Genomic DNA, 13,901 nt, shown 5'->3' with positions numbered 1-13,901 from the left:
TGATTGATTGATCTACCAATTCCCATTACTCTCAGTCTCCCCTCTCCCATCTAAGCTCACTCCAGCCAAGATGACAAGCAAATTCTTAAGCCATCTCCTTCCACCCTCCTCACCTCATACTTGTTCATTCCTTTATTTTGGTAGCACAGGAGGCTCAGAGAGGCAGGGGTCCCTCTTCCCTCTCCCACTCCCTTGTTTTCCCCATATCACCAGAAAGAAACATTACATTGCTTCTGCCTCTATAACTGTCTCAAATACGTTTTTTCTTTGTATCCAGGAGAAGCCCTGGGCACCTGCTTCTCACCATTCCCTTCAATAGCCAGAAATGCTGCTGATGAAAGATTCTTTTCTGCCTGTTGTTATAATGGTGGTTTTTTTTCAATGGATGCCTCCTTTCCCCCCAAGATCCACACAATTTCTAAATCAGTTTTCTAGGTTTCCACTCATCCTTTTCATCATTTCCCTCCAGTTAATCATGTAGTAGATATTTCTTGGGCTCCAACGACATGCAAGGTGCTCTGCTATAGATTCCTTAAGACAAAGGCTTCATTCTTAGGTTACTTTTAGTGGAGTTGAAAGGCAAGCTGTAAACACAAAACCACCCAAGTGAAGCAGCTGAGCTCAAGGCAACCAGAGCATGCTTGCTCCATCACCACCTCTTCTTGGCCCTTTTCACCTGCTTCTGTTACTTGCCCTGTGGCCCCATGAGCAGAACCCCTATCCCACCTACTCACCGACTTCATCATTTCTACAGGACCATTTTCTCTGGGGAAGCTAAGGAGGAGCCATTTGGGTCTGTCTGACTGGTGGGTAAAGGCAACAAAGCAGCTCAGGGTCTCCTGGGGGGTGCGGACATGTCAACAATCTCACAGTTATAGGCATCATTAGGAGAGGATGTACAGGATTTCCTGGGTGCACGGAAGAGGGGCTCCTAACCCCGAGGAAGGGCACCCAGCCATGGGATGTTCAGAAATGGTTTTCTGAAGAAGTCAAGGTTTTCACTTCACTCAGCCAAATGAAATGGAGGGGAAAGAACCTTCTGGGCAGAGATGAGACAGAATGATGTATGTAGGAAAACCGTAAGCAGTTTGTTCAATGTTGCTGGCATGTAAAATGCAAGGCAGGGCGGGTCAGGGCATGAAGCTGGAGAAGTGGCAAAGCTGTTCCCTACAGGCTTTTACACTCCTTCTCTTTTTGTACCTGAGTCTCTATCCTACTACCCGGGAATCTATGCTTTATAAATCTTGTTACTGAATGTGGTCCCTGGACCTGCAGCCCTGAGGTCATCTGGGAGCAGGTCAGAAATACAGACTCTCAGGCTCTGCCCCAGACCTGCTGAGTCAGGATCTGCCTTTCCACAAGACCCACGTGCCAAACTGAAGCTTGAGATGCACTGCTTTGCAACACGGCTTCACTTTGTGGGGAGAACTTTAAAAGGTTCTTGCCCATCAGAGTAGTTCAGCATATATATGTGGAATGATTGGATGAAGAGTGAGCGAATGGGACCACAGGGGAAAGTGCACCGCTGCTGTGACTGTTCTGTACCCTGCCAGTGGTTAGCAATCTCATTAACAAATGGGCAGTCAGGTCCAAATGCACTGAAAGGCACTCTTCTAGAAATTAGGATATTTATAAAATTCGGTTATACCTAGTTCCTTACCTCAATGTACTGGGGTGATAAAATTGACAAACACAGATATGTCACAGTTGTAGAAATTTGTAGGAATTCACATGTGAACTTGACCACAATAATTCTGGGCCAGAGAGATGATTCCAGGGGAAGGACCCTGCAGATCTGGGTCCAGCACAGTGGATCTTACCCCTTAGCCAACATCAGAATCACCTGGAGGGCTTGTGATATTAAATGCTGGGATCTGTCCCCAGATATTCTGGCTCAGGAGGTGTGGGGTGAGCCCTGAGAATTTCATTTCTAAAAAGTTTTCCAGTGAAGTTGCTTGAAGGAGCCAGACTTCAAGAACCTCTGGTCCAGGGCTATTAGTGTGGGTCCTAGGCCAGGCTCTGCCCCCACCTGGCTCTGTCCTTGGGCACGTTCTTCCCCTCCTTTGGCTGCATCTCCTCATGTGTTAAATGGGATCATATTCCCCCTGCTTCCTGGCAGGGTTATTGAGAAGATGAAATGAGACAACACACATGAAAGGTGTTTGAAAGATAAAAATGCTATATAAACATGAAGCATAATCATTATTGATCTGGCAACGCTTCTTGTAAGAGATCGGCTTTGAGTGGATCCAGAAGGGTGGGTGAGTGATGAGGCAGCTGAAGATGAAGGGCAGGCAGGTGCTCCAGGGTTGGGACTGAGAATGAATGAGGGCGCAGGTGGGGAGGAGAAGAAGAGCGTGCCATGGAGTCCGAGACATTTACCTGGTGCAATGGCTTGCACACTTACTCCTGCATCAGAACCTCCCACAGGGCTAGCTGGAACCCAGATTTCTGGGGCCCAACCCAGGGGTTCTGATTCTTGAGATCTGGAGAATGGAGTGGGGTGGGGCCCGATAATTTGCATTTCTAACAATGCTGATGCTGCTGGTCTGGAGACCACACTTTGAGAACCACTGACCAGGCAGACTTAAAGACCCCAGGTTGGGGGCTGTGGGGCTGAGGGAGGAGCAGGGTGAATGCTGAAATAGAACCTGTGGCTAGAAATTTGTGTCTGATACCTGTTCACTAAGAGGCAGGGTAGCCTAGGGGTAAAAAGGCCTCTGATTCATTTTTTGGCAGGCAGGGCTCAATCCCTGGCTTTGCTTGCCACTTCCTCGGTGACCAAGGTCAAGTTGCTTAATTGCTTGAAGCCTTAGTTTCTGTATCTGTAAAATGGGAATAATGATAGCATCTACCTCACAGGCTTATGAGGATTGGGTGGGATGATGCACACAAGCCACATAGTACAGGGCTTGGCACGTTGCTAGTTTAGTGTTAGCCACTGTGGTTAAGAATGCTCTTGTGTTCTGTGGATGTTTTGTTGCCCTTGTCTAGCTTGGATTAATACTTAGTCTATAGGCACAGTATTTGCCCTCTTACAGCACTAAATTATGTTTTCTACCTTTATCTTGCATCTACCTACCACTTCAGCATTCTATTAAAAAAAATAATAGTAAGGGGAAAAAAAAGAATGCTCTTGTGTTTTCCTTTATCACGCTCCATTCTTCTCTCTCAACTTCTAGATTGGCCTTGATCTCTCCCTATGCCTCCCCTCAGCAGCCCTCACATCCTGGGGGACTGCCAAGGTGGTGGCTACGCACAGAAAGCAGCCCCTCTCCTGATGGCAGCCCGACTCTAGGGGTTCCTTCCTTCTAGTTCTCTGAGGCTGGGACTGAGCAGGGACATAGCAAGCTGCTAAGTGCCTGCCTACTGTGCTGTGTGCCAAAGCCTCCTTTTCCCCCCCATTTCACGTGGTGCCTTTGTCCTGTGGTTGAATGCATGAGTGTGCAGATGACCTTGTTAGGACAAAGAGTGCATCTCTTTGTGATTAACCTTCAGGCCCTCCCACCAGCTCTGAGAAGGTTCCCACCTTCGTGGAACGTGAGAAGCCTGTTCCTGTAAGAGCAAGTCTGGAAGCAGGAAGAACCTCGGAAGAGGCTCCCAGCAGCAGCCAGGTCTGACACCCCAAGATCCTCCCCACTCTTTGGGCCCCACTCACAGGGCTGCCTCCCATCCCCTCTCACCAGGCAGGAGTCCAGGTGGCACAGATTCAGGTCAGGGCTAAATGTGGCTTCACAGCCCAGCCTGGCTTCTCTTCCCAGCACCAGCTTGTTAAGAAATAAATATTTATACCTGGCACCTGCCTTCCCCTAGGCCTGGAGGCCCCTGCTGTGAAGATTCACGCTGAATCCCCAATCCCCTCAGTGGCATCTCAATCCCGAAATGAGCCGGCCCCCTTACCCCTGCCCCCAGAATGGAGGCCACAGATGCTCCCATGCAAGCTGGGCAGCAGCTGGGTCCCTGATTTAGTGATGATGCCTATAAAGCCAAGGAGGGGGTGGCAGGGGAGCAGGTGACAGGAGGGATAAATCACCTCCATAGCAAGCCTCTGGCTCTGGCTGGGGCTGCTGGGCCTTGAGCCCAAGGCGGGGCCTCCCCCACCAACAGGGCAGATGGCTGCAGCTACTCCTGCCCTTCCTACTCGGCCCTTCTTCCCCACCCACTTTGAGTTGGCACTTTTGCAGAGGGTGGGCTAGGAGGCACAAAAGCTTTGCTGGAGCTATGGATTATCTACAGTATTCGTACATGCAGGCATCACCATCCATGAACCCCTTTGTCTTGCCTCCATTTGTTCCATAAATATTAACATGGGGCCCTAGGGCTCAATGCCGAGCACAGTAGGCACTTAAATATTAGTTGAATAAATGAATGAACGAGCACAAGGTTTAGAGCAAGAAGATTCTGATTTGTGTCCTATCCATACCACCAGGCAGGTCACTGCTCTAAGGGCACCAAGGCCCTCCTCTGTCCAATGGATACAATGATGACACCCCTGGCCAGTTTTCCCACTGGTTGCTGGGAGAAAGGATGTGAAAGTACATTGCAGTTCATCCTGTAAGTCTTAGTTAGGATTTAGCGCCTGCTATGGGCAAACAAACCCTGCAGGAGCTGCTGAGAGAGTACAGCCTTGGGCTCTGCCCTTTCTGTCTGGGGGCATCTGCCAGTTGGTTCCTCTCCTGGCTCTCACAGGGCTTTGTGCCCCCCTTCTTCCCAGCCCCCCCATTCCTGAACTCACCGTCCTGTCCACGCAGGCCACAGAGCGCCCAGCAAAGAGGCTGGCCACGCCTCGGGCCACATTGACTTCATCGCTCAGGATGTCTTCCCACCGGTTGTTTCGGAACTTGAACAGCTTGTCTGTATATGTGGCCACCCCTGGGGAGAAGTGAAAAGTGAGGGCTGGTGGGTGGTGGAGCAGGAGGCAGGTGTGACTTGGGGAGTCTGCCACAGGTAGATTTTTCACCTGCAAAGTGAGCACTCTGCACTCACACAAGCAGGGGAGACTCTTCTCTGTTTGGGGGACACTCAGGTGGTTTCAGGTGAGAGAAGAAACTGAGGCTTATGCAAATGGCCAGCCCCAGCCTTAGGGATTACAGAAGAAATGGTACTGTTGCTGTGTGTCTGCGACCTCAGCAGCTGGACTGGACATTCTGTGCCATGTCCCACAACGTCACAGAGGACATCTGGGATTGCCGGTATGCCAGTACCCAAACGTGACCCACAATGGCTCTTCCACCAGAGGTTTCCCGTTACACTCTCTGTGGGATGACGAGACCTGATCTGCATCTCAGAAGATGGCCCTGGGTGGAGGGGGTTCCCTATGTCCAGACCAAGGAAAGGCTGGAAGTGGAGCCCTGACAGGTGTGTCACCTCTGCCCCTGTGGGGACCAGGTGGCAGCAGTGTCAGCATTCAGGTAGGGTGAAGGGTTTCGGCGGTGCTGGGAGGCCCGAGGGGGTGGTGGTCTTCCCCTCTTTGGGATCCTGACCCCTCTGAGACCTGGATGGAGGCTAAGGACCCGCAGGTCAGGGAGCTGCACATAACCTGCACATCGGTGGCGCACAGCATGCCAAATGTAATTGCAGGAGATCTGTGGCTTCCTGAAGCGCATTCATGGTTAAGAAGCTTTGTTCTAAGCACTTTCCATGGCTGGAGGCTCGAATCCTTCTAAGACTACTAAGGCGGAGCTTGCTCCTCCGCCCTCACTCTTAATTTATTTCTTGTTTGTGTGAGACCCAAAGCATTCACATTTTAGGAGGGATCATGTTCTGCCCTCAGGGACTAGATGGGAAGCACAAGAGGGGAGGGGAAGCAGAAATCTGGGAAGGCCAGCCTGGGGAAGAGCGGACTTGGGGACAGAAGTCCTGGATTGGACTCGTTGGCTGGTCCAGGTGAGCGGCATGGGCTTAGAGTGACAGGAGCTTCCTGGCGCAGCGGCCAAGACCTTGCGGTTTAGAGTGAATAAGCCCAAGTCCAGTCTCGGTTCTCCCCAGATTCTACTTCTAGGTTCTAGTTGTTGATTTTGGAAAAGTTGCTTAGCATCTCTGAGGGTGGGTTTTCTTATTTGTAAGTGGGGATGACAATAATAACTGCATTATTATTAAGGAATAAAGAATAAATGGAAGGTTAAGCACAGTGCATCCCACTCCCCAATGTGGTAGGTATTAGACAGAAATGATTATCCCCATTTCACACAGGAGATGCTCTCTGAGGCCCTTTAGAGCCTTCAGCTCCTACTGTAGGCATTTGGTGGGAGTCAGTGTGAGAATGAGTGAGAACAAGTGAGAGTGGGTGTGAGCATGTGTGCACAAGGGAGGGCAGTGTGTGAAGGACCCTCAGGTGGCTCTGCCCAGGAAGGAGGGGACAAAAGGGTTTGCTCCCTGAGGGACCTCATGCGGGGCCCCAAGGCCATGGGACCTGTGGGGGCTGGTGCATCATCTGTGGGCTCTGAGTTGGCCTCAGGGACGCTGCCCAGACCCCAGGGAGCTAGCACTAGGGCAGAACCATCGTGCTGCCCGACCCTCCCAGAGGTGCAGAGGGAGGGAAAGGCTCTTTACCAGCAGAGCGGGAAGCAGACCTGGAAGCCCCGCAGGTGTTTGCTCAGGTGCAGGCTGGGGCCTGCATGGAGCTGGGATAGCCGCGGAGCTGGGGGCAGACAGAGCACAGGTGCCGACGCCAACAGCCTGAGCCCGGGCCTGCTCTGACTCCGGTTAGCTCCAGGGATCTGAGAGTCCCAGGTAACAGCCCTGCCTCCCCCATCACAGCCCCGCTGTGGGAGTTACAGAAGATGCACTAGAGCCTTGGCCCAGGGCCAGGTGGGCTGGACTGCTTACCTCCTCAGGTCCCAGCCCCTTGTCACAATTGCTGGGGACCAGATGGGTTTAGAAATTTAGTTTTTTTTCCTTCATCTTTTGGAAGGTAACAGTGCACATACTGTTTATTATAGAGCACCCCCAGCAGGGATGGGGCAGCACCCTGTAATTAAATACATTGATATTTCTGTAGTGAGCATGTACAGTGTAGGGGGCAGGACAAGGGAAAGGCAGTGCATACAGAGAAGACAAGTAGTGACTCTATATCATCTTATTACGCTAATGGACACTGACTGTAATGGGGTATGTGGGGGGGACTTGCTGGGGGGAGTCTAGTAACCATAATGTTCATGTAATTGTACATTAATGATAGCAAAATAAAAAAATATATTTCTGCAGTGAAATATATGAATATTCACACTAAGTGGGATAAATAAAGCCTATAAATAGCTCACATCAGTTCAGGACAGGTTTTGCTATCAATTCACATTTCCATGAACTTTAAAAAAAAGCCCTTGAGGCTTTCGGAGTGTTTCGGGTTTCAGGACTGCAGAAAAGGGACTGTGGATGACGTAGACTGCCATCTGCACGGCTGTTCTGAGGCAGTGGCAGCCTTGTCACATTCCGTTCTTGGTGCCAGGGGTCCTCTGAGGCTTCCAGGTCTCCAGCCTTCAGCAACAGCAAGTGACCCTTGACCTTCTGTCAAATTAGGGCCCCTTCAGACTGCACCTCCAGCTAGTCTAGTTCCTCTGAAATACTGGGGCTAAATGCTTCCAAAGCTTGGGCCAGGCTGGGAAAGCAGCTGCAGGCAGCTGGAGTCCTGCAGAGCTAGGGTGGGTACCTCTGCATGCAATGGGAGAAATTTCTCAAGCCTTTGAGTTCCTGCTGCAGCTAGACAAGGGGAGCACAGGGGCCCAGGGTGACTCTGTCCCCCTCTATTTGTCTCATTGCCTCCATTCCTCCTGCTCACCCAAGACAACAACATTTCCTGAGGTGTGAATTGTGGAACCTGGTCTCTGTGAGCAGCCAGGAGAAAAGATTTCCTGATCATCGGAGTTCGGGGAAGACCATGTCTTCCATCTACCTCTGGGAGATTCTCAATGCACATCAGTGTATTAAGACATTGAAAAGTCCTGCAATAAATTACCAGCTTAATTTTACTTAATACAGGCTTTCCCAAACATACCTGGCTATGGGACTTCTTTTTTTGCAGCTCACCTATTAGCATCCTGTGGAACTAGCACTATTCTTAGCAAATTGTCATTCGAGGGCGCTAATGTCCAGCCAGGCTCTGGGCTTTGTGGCCAGAGGGGTTAGGATGCCCTGTTAGCCTCTTACCCTGTTCCAGCCTCCTGGCTTCAGAGCTGACCAGGGATGCCCAGAAGAATAAACTAATTAAAGTAAAATGTGCAACAGCGATGCAGAGCCTTGTAGATCATAAATGGGAATGGCAAAATCAATGGCAGCCCTTCTGTAGGCAGAGGCCCGGAGGCCTGGGCAGGGAGAGAGATGGGAGCCTGTGATTTAGGAAGAGCAAATGCTCTGGCAGCTGCAACCTGGGTAATTAGGTGTGTCAGGAAGACAGATAAACAGCGAGCTGTGCAGGTCGATGGCACTGGCAATAACCACCAGCATTGGCCCCGGGCCTGTGTCAGCATGTAATCCTGCCTCTGGCTCCTTGTAGCTGCACTCTGCCCCAGGGTCCCTCACTGAGTCCAGTGTGTGTGGGGGTTGCAGCTGCTTGGAAAGAAGAGAGGCTGTTAGTTGCGGGGGTGGGGGGGGAGGTTCTCCTGAGTTCCTGGGAGACTCTGAGAAGGCAGAGACCTGGGCGAAACAGGAGGGTGTTCAAAGACAGGGCAGGGGGCTCTGGAGTGGCAGCCCCCATAAGAGGCATATCCAGGGACTCCTGTTCCCACCCTGACTTTGGCATCTTGGCATTAAAGGAGACTTGAAGGTCTCAGAATCCAGTGGAACTGTCAGTTGCTGCCAGGTGGCCTGCTGGGGAGGCCCAGCGGATGAGGCTCAGGTGCCCACCATGCCCTGCTGGGTGCCAGGTGCTATAGGAGGCCACAGGGAAGCAGGCATCTTTGACCTAGACTTAGAGCGCTTACAGTCCATTTGACAACAAACGGGATAGGTAGAGGAGATACCATTGGACCATACTAAAAATCACACCACTTAACATTTCTACAGCACTTCCTATGTGCCAGGCATGCCACATCTAATCACTTACTAACTCTCATCACAACCCCACCAAGGGTACTATTTTCATGCCCAAAGGCATAAGAGGACCTGAGGCATAAAAGACAGGGGACTTATCTAAGATCCCACAGCTAGCAGAGCCCATGGGGCAGGTGCATCTTAGAGAGGCCACAGTGATCAGGGAGGGCCTCATCATGGAGGAGGCACCTGAACTGGGCCTTGAAGGGTCAGAGTAACAACTGCAGTGACTCCCACTTATACAACACTTAGTATGGCCAGGCTTTGCATGGAGCATTCTCTTTTATAAGCATCATCTTACTCAAATCCTGCAGACACCTTGAAAGGTAGTATAGTTCCATTTTATAGATACAGAAATTGAGGGACAGAGAAGTTAAGTCAGTTGCTCAAAGTCACAGAGCTTGTAAGTGGAGACAGATTCAAACCCAGGTCTTTCTGACTCCAAAGTCTGTGCTTCTGAGCACTGCACTCCATGGCTTAGTCAGGCAGAGAGAAGGGGGCTGGGGACCTGGGCAGGAAGGGTGGCATGGACACTGAGTTTGCCTAGAGAGGAGGGTTTATGCAGGTGGAGGAGGAGAAACATGGCAAGGCAGGAGAGACCCAGTAATTGCAGGACTGATGGTAAAGGAGCCACTGGTGGTTTCTGATTTGGGAAGATAGTATTTCTAGAAGGTTAGCCTGGCAGTAGAATGAGGGGTGGACTTGTAAGGGAGAAAAGGAAGTGGGGTGGCCACTTTTGTATTAGCTCATGCTCAACCCAGGAGGACAATGGGAGTGAAAGCACAGGGCAATAGAAGGCTGGAGCAGGAAGGGCAGGAGGGATTGGGTGGGTGTGCAGGCGAGAACAAGGGAGCAGTCCACAATGTGGGAACAGGGACTGAAGCAGGGACATGGGGCCTGCTGGGGGCGGGAACAGGAGCTTGGCTTCCGAGTTGGCACGTGTGGTGGTCACAAGGTGGCTGAGAAGGCATAGCTGAGGGGTCACGGCCATGAGGGATGGCAGCCTGCAGAGCAGTGAGGGTGGAGATGGGGCAAAGGGGAAGGACCAGAACCACAGACTGAGTCAGGGAGCAGCCACAGGAGGTGGAGAAGAAACAAGAGTCAGAGATAGAGGAGTCATGAGACAAACAGAAAAGGGGAAGGCTCTGCACCGAGGGCAGTGGTGTCCATCCAGCAAATGGTCCTTGATTCACCATCCTGTCCCCTCAGCACCCAGCTCTGCCCAGAGAGTACCTTGGAGCCACTGGGAGGGTGGTTTGGGTCATAAAGAAAGTGCTCTTCCTAAGGCTCACTGGCCAAGCGCCTCCTTCCCCAGGGGCTGCCCACACCCTGGGGAGGATGACCTGACCTGTGGTCTGTTACTGGCGACAAAAGGAAAGGCGAGCAAATGATTGTGGCAGGGCAGAGGGCTCCACCTCCAGCCTCATTCTTAAGGTAAAAGGTTACTGCCGAACAGCAGGATTGGCGAGGTAGCCAACATTGCAGGCCTGGGCTGACCCTGGGCAAGTCACAAACTTGTCTTATTCCTATCTGTAAAATGGGGTAATGAGTATGGCCACCTATTCATCAGGCTGTTGTGAGGATTATATTAGATAATGTATGTAAAGTACTTAGAACAATGCTTGGCACATGACAAGTCAAAAAAAAATAACACATGGTCCTCATCACCATTACCACCACCGTCATCATCTTCCAAGGAGTTACCAGACATGACCACTGCAGGTCCTCAATAAGCTACATCCCAGGAGGCAACTGTGACATTAAGAATAAAATGCTTTACAAGACTTAGTCACTGGAAATCCAGCATGATAGCCTCAGAGGAGGAAAGAACTAGTTTAGGCAAAAGACATTTTTAAAAAAGAATGAACCCAGTCTTCTCTGTGTCCCTGATACAATTTCTGAAAGAAGGAAAAGTCTTCCTCTTTCCATCCTAGGGTGAAGAGGAAAATCTGATCAGCCTCTGCCAGGTGCTTCACCCACATTTGCTCAGTTAGCCACAGGCCTGTCAGGAAGACAGATTCTTCATTTTACAGAGAGAAATTGGGACTCAGAGGGTTAAGTCATTTGCCTAAGGTTGTACAGCTGTTGTTAAGTGGCAATGCTCAGCTTCAAACTGTGGTCTGACTGCAAAGCACCGTCCCTGTATTAAAGAGCTTGGGCGGGGGCTGGTGGGGGGCAGGCCTTGGCTACCAGGGAACCTGGTTCTGTGGTAGGACCGAGGAAACGGCCTTCAGGCCCCATACTCTGTATGGGTTGCTGTGACAGCCTTGCCCCACCCCTGCTGCTTATGGGCCATGTATGAATGAGGCACAAGGGTGGGAGGAGCCTGAGCAGTTCGTAAGCTTATCTCCCCAAATGAGGCCATGCTGGGGGAGCAGAAAATCAAGACTTTGCATCCAAGGGAAACAGGGCTGGAGATCAGGAGACCCTAGGAGCCTAGGAGAACTGGGTGGAGACTCAGCACAGAGTAGCTCAGACTTCACCAGGTGCAGGAAGTCCTGGACATCCTGTTAAAATGCAGACTCTAGTCTAGTAGGTCCTGAGTGGGGCCTGAGATTCTGCATTTTCCCAGCTACTGTCAGCACTGCTGGGCTGTAGAACCCACTCTGAGTAGCAAGGTGTAGAGTATCTGGGTGCAGTTGGAATGGGTGACGGAGCTGCAGGATAAGGGGTGCACTCTCCAGGAGAGATGGCTCATCTGCTGGGCAGGCGGAAGGGGCTAGAAGGAAGACCCGCTGCCAGCTCCCTTTATTCATTCTGGCACAGTGACCACTGCCTCCTGTGACACATCCAAGTTCATAAAAATAAAAAATTTCCACCATAAACGAAGACAAAAGAAAAATGACAAACCGGGGGAAACTATTTGCAACTTATATTACAAACAGAGGTCTAATTTCTCTCTAATTTATAAAGAGATATTACAAATCAATAAGAAAAAGGCTAATAATCAATAGAAAAAATGGGCAAAGTCTATGAGCTGACAAGAGATCCAAATATATAAAAATATGCCCAGCCTCACTCCTTCTAAGAAAAATGAAAATTAAGACTGCATTTAGGTATTAATTTTTTCCTATCATATTAGCAAATATTTTCTAAAAATGACACATTGTGTGGGTGAGAATGCTCACTCACATCAGGGCTGATGGGAATGTAATTGGGACTGTCCCTCAGAAGGATGACTTGGCAATGACTATCCAAACTGCACATGTATATTCCTTTGGCATAGCAATTCCATTTCTTTTTCTGTTTTTTAGCAATTCCATTTCTGTGAATTTACCTTCCAGGTATACCCACAATTGTGGAAGGTGGCATGTTGCACAAGCTTAGCCATGTGGTGGCACTGTTTGTGAGGGCAAAAGATTGCAAGCAATATAAACAGTATAAATGTTCATCAATAGAGGATCAATTCAATGAATGGCAAATCTCTTCAATGGAGTACTATACAGCCATAAAAAGAATGAGAAAAGTGTGTGCTGCCATGAAATTGTTGAATGAAAAAAAGCAAGGAACAGTGCTGTGAGTAGAGCATGCTACTATTTGTGCAGAAAAGAAGGGAGGGATATGTAGATTGAAGAGAGCAGATCATCAGTGACCATTCTGTTGAATGGAATGAGTGAAAATGAAGTATGTAGTGGGGTTTGCAGTTCATGCTGACTGACCCACTGTCCAGGCCACTGGTACCCCCGGCTAGGTCACTGCCAAGTCAGGCAGTGAGGTTGCTGGGTGGCCAGAACAGGACCCCTGGGGGATGGGCTCTGATCAGGAGCTGTAGGAGGTCCTGGGTTCCTGGATGTGGAAGGAGGTGCTGGGGCCGACCTTTTGACCCCCTTTGTCCTGTCCACTTGCCTACCTGGTTTTAACTGAGTAGAATTGCCTGAAACTACTATTTTTCCAGATCAGTTCAGCCATAAACTGGTTTCCTGGCCTAGGCCTTCCTGGGATTGTGGTCAATCTTCCTCTGTTCCCTTCCCTTCCCTCTTTGCCCATTCTTTGCCCTTGACTTGCACCCCCTGGTGCCCTCATCTGAGTGGCATCTTGTTTATACACTGGTCTTTCTCCTTCTCCTAGAGTGTCTCCCTCCCACGGGCTGGGAGGGAAGCCTGGGGCCCCTCTGCCCAGTGGGCTTCCCAAGGCTCTGGCTTTCTTCATGCCACAGAATTACATCAGCTATTGCTTAGAGAGCACTGGGCAGGCCCTAGACACCATAATAAGTGCTTTTCACTCATTATCTCGGTTGTTCATTCAAATATATGTGTTAAATGTTTACTAAGTGATATAAGCACTTTGTTTCTGGAGATACAGCAGCAAACAAGTTTCTGTCCGCATGGAGTTCAGCGTACGTGTGGATGGGAAGGACAGCAAATACATGACATGCTTCCAGACAGTGACGGGTGCTATGAAGAGGCATAAAGCAAGTAAAGGGGTTCGACTTTAAGGTCCAGGCAAGACCTCATCTGAGGAGAGAACTGAATGCAGGGACGGAGTGGGCCCCAAGAATGTGGTGGGAGATGCATTTCAGGCAGAGGGAACAGCAAGTATGAAGGCCTCAGAGGGTCTGCGGTGGGCAGAGGAAGAGTGGAGGAAACAAGTCAGAAAGGCGACCCGACTCACATCGGGAGGGGTGTTGGAGGTGATGGCAGACTTTGGATGTAGTCTTGGAGCCACTGGAGGCAGCTGAGCTTGAGGCTGATGTTTATCCTGTTCTACAGATGAAGGGGTTGAGTCAGAAAGAGGTCAAGTATCTCGCCCAAGGTCACCCAGTAATAAGGAGCAGGTCCCTGACTCCCACTGGATGCAGCCCTCTTCCAGAGGCTCCGACTGGCGACATTCCAAAGGCTGGCTGAGAGAGGGGGCAGGGACCACCCCTCCATGGG

The 13,901-nt window shown here is 50.4% G+C and overlaps 1 protein-coding gene across 4 annotated transcripts in view; it reads right to left on the bottom strand.

Moving 5' to 3' along the window:
- The window catches only part of CRTAC1 (cartilage acidic protein 1), a 147,780-nt gene that overhangs the window by 46,737 nt on the left and 87,142 nt on the right, over positions 1-13,901 (bottom strand). For 3 of the 4 annotated variants that reach the window (XM_037015781.2, XM_037015780.2, XM_037015783.2), the window contains exon 4: positions 4,736-4,872. The exons of the other annotated variant lie outside the window; for it this stretch is intronic. In XM_037015781.2, the coding sequence (XP_036871676.2) occupies positions 4,736-4,872 (137 nt within the window). The remainder of the gene's footprint in view (positions 1-4,735; positions 4,873-13,901) is intronic. 4 annotated transcript variants of the gene reach the window in all.

Source organism: Manis javanica, chromosome 7 (assembly GCF_040802235.1).
Source record: "Manis javanica isolate MJ-LG chromosome 7, MJ_LKY, whole genome shotgun sequence".
NCBI lineage: Eukaryota > Metazoa > Chordata > Mammalia > Pholidota > Manidae > Manis > Manis javanica.
Note: the sequence above shows the minus strand (reverse complement) of the source record. Positions and strands in the feature narration are given on the sequence as shown.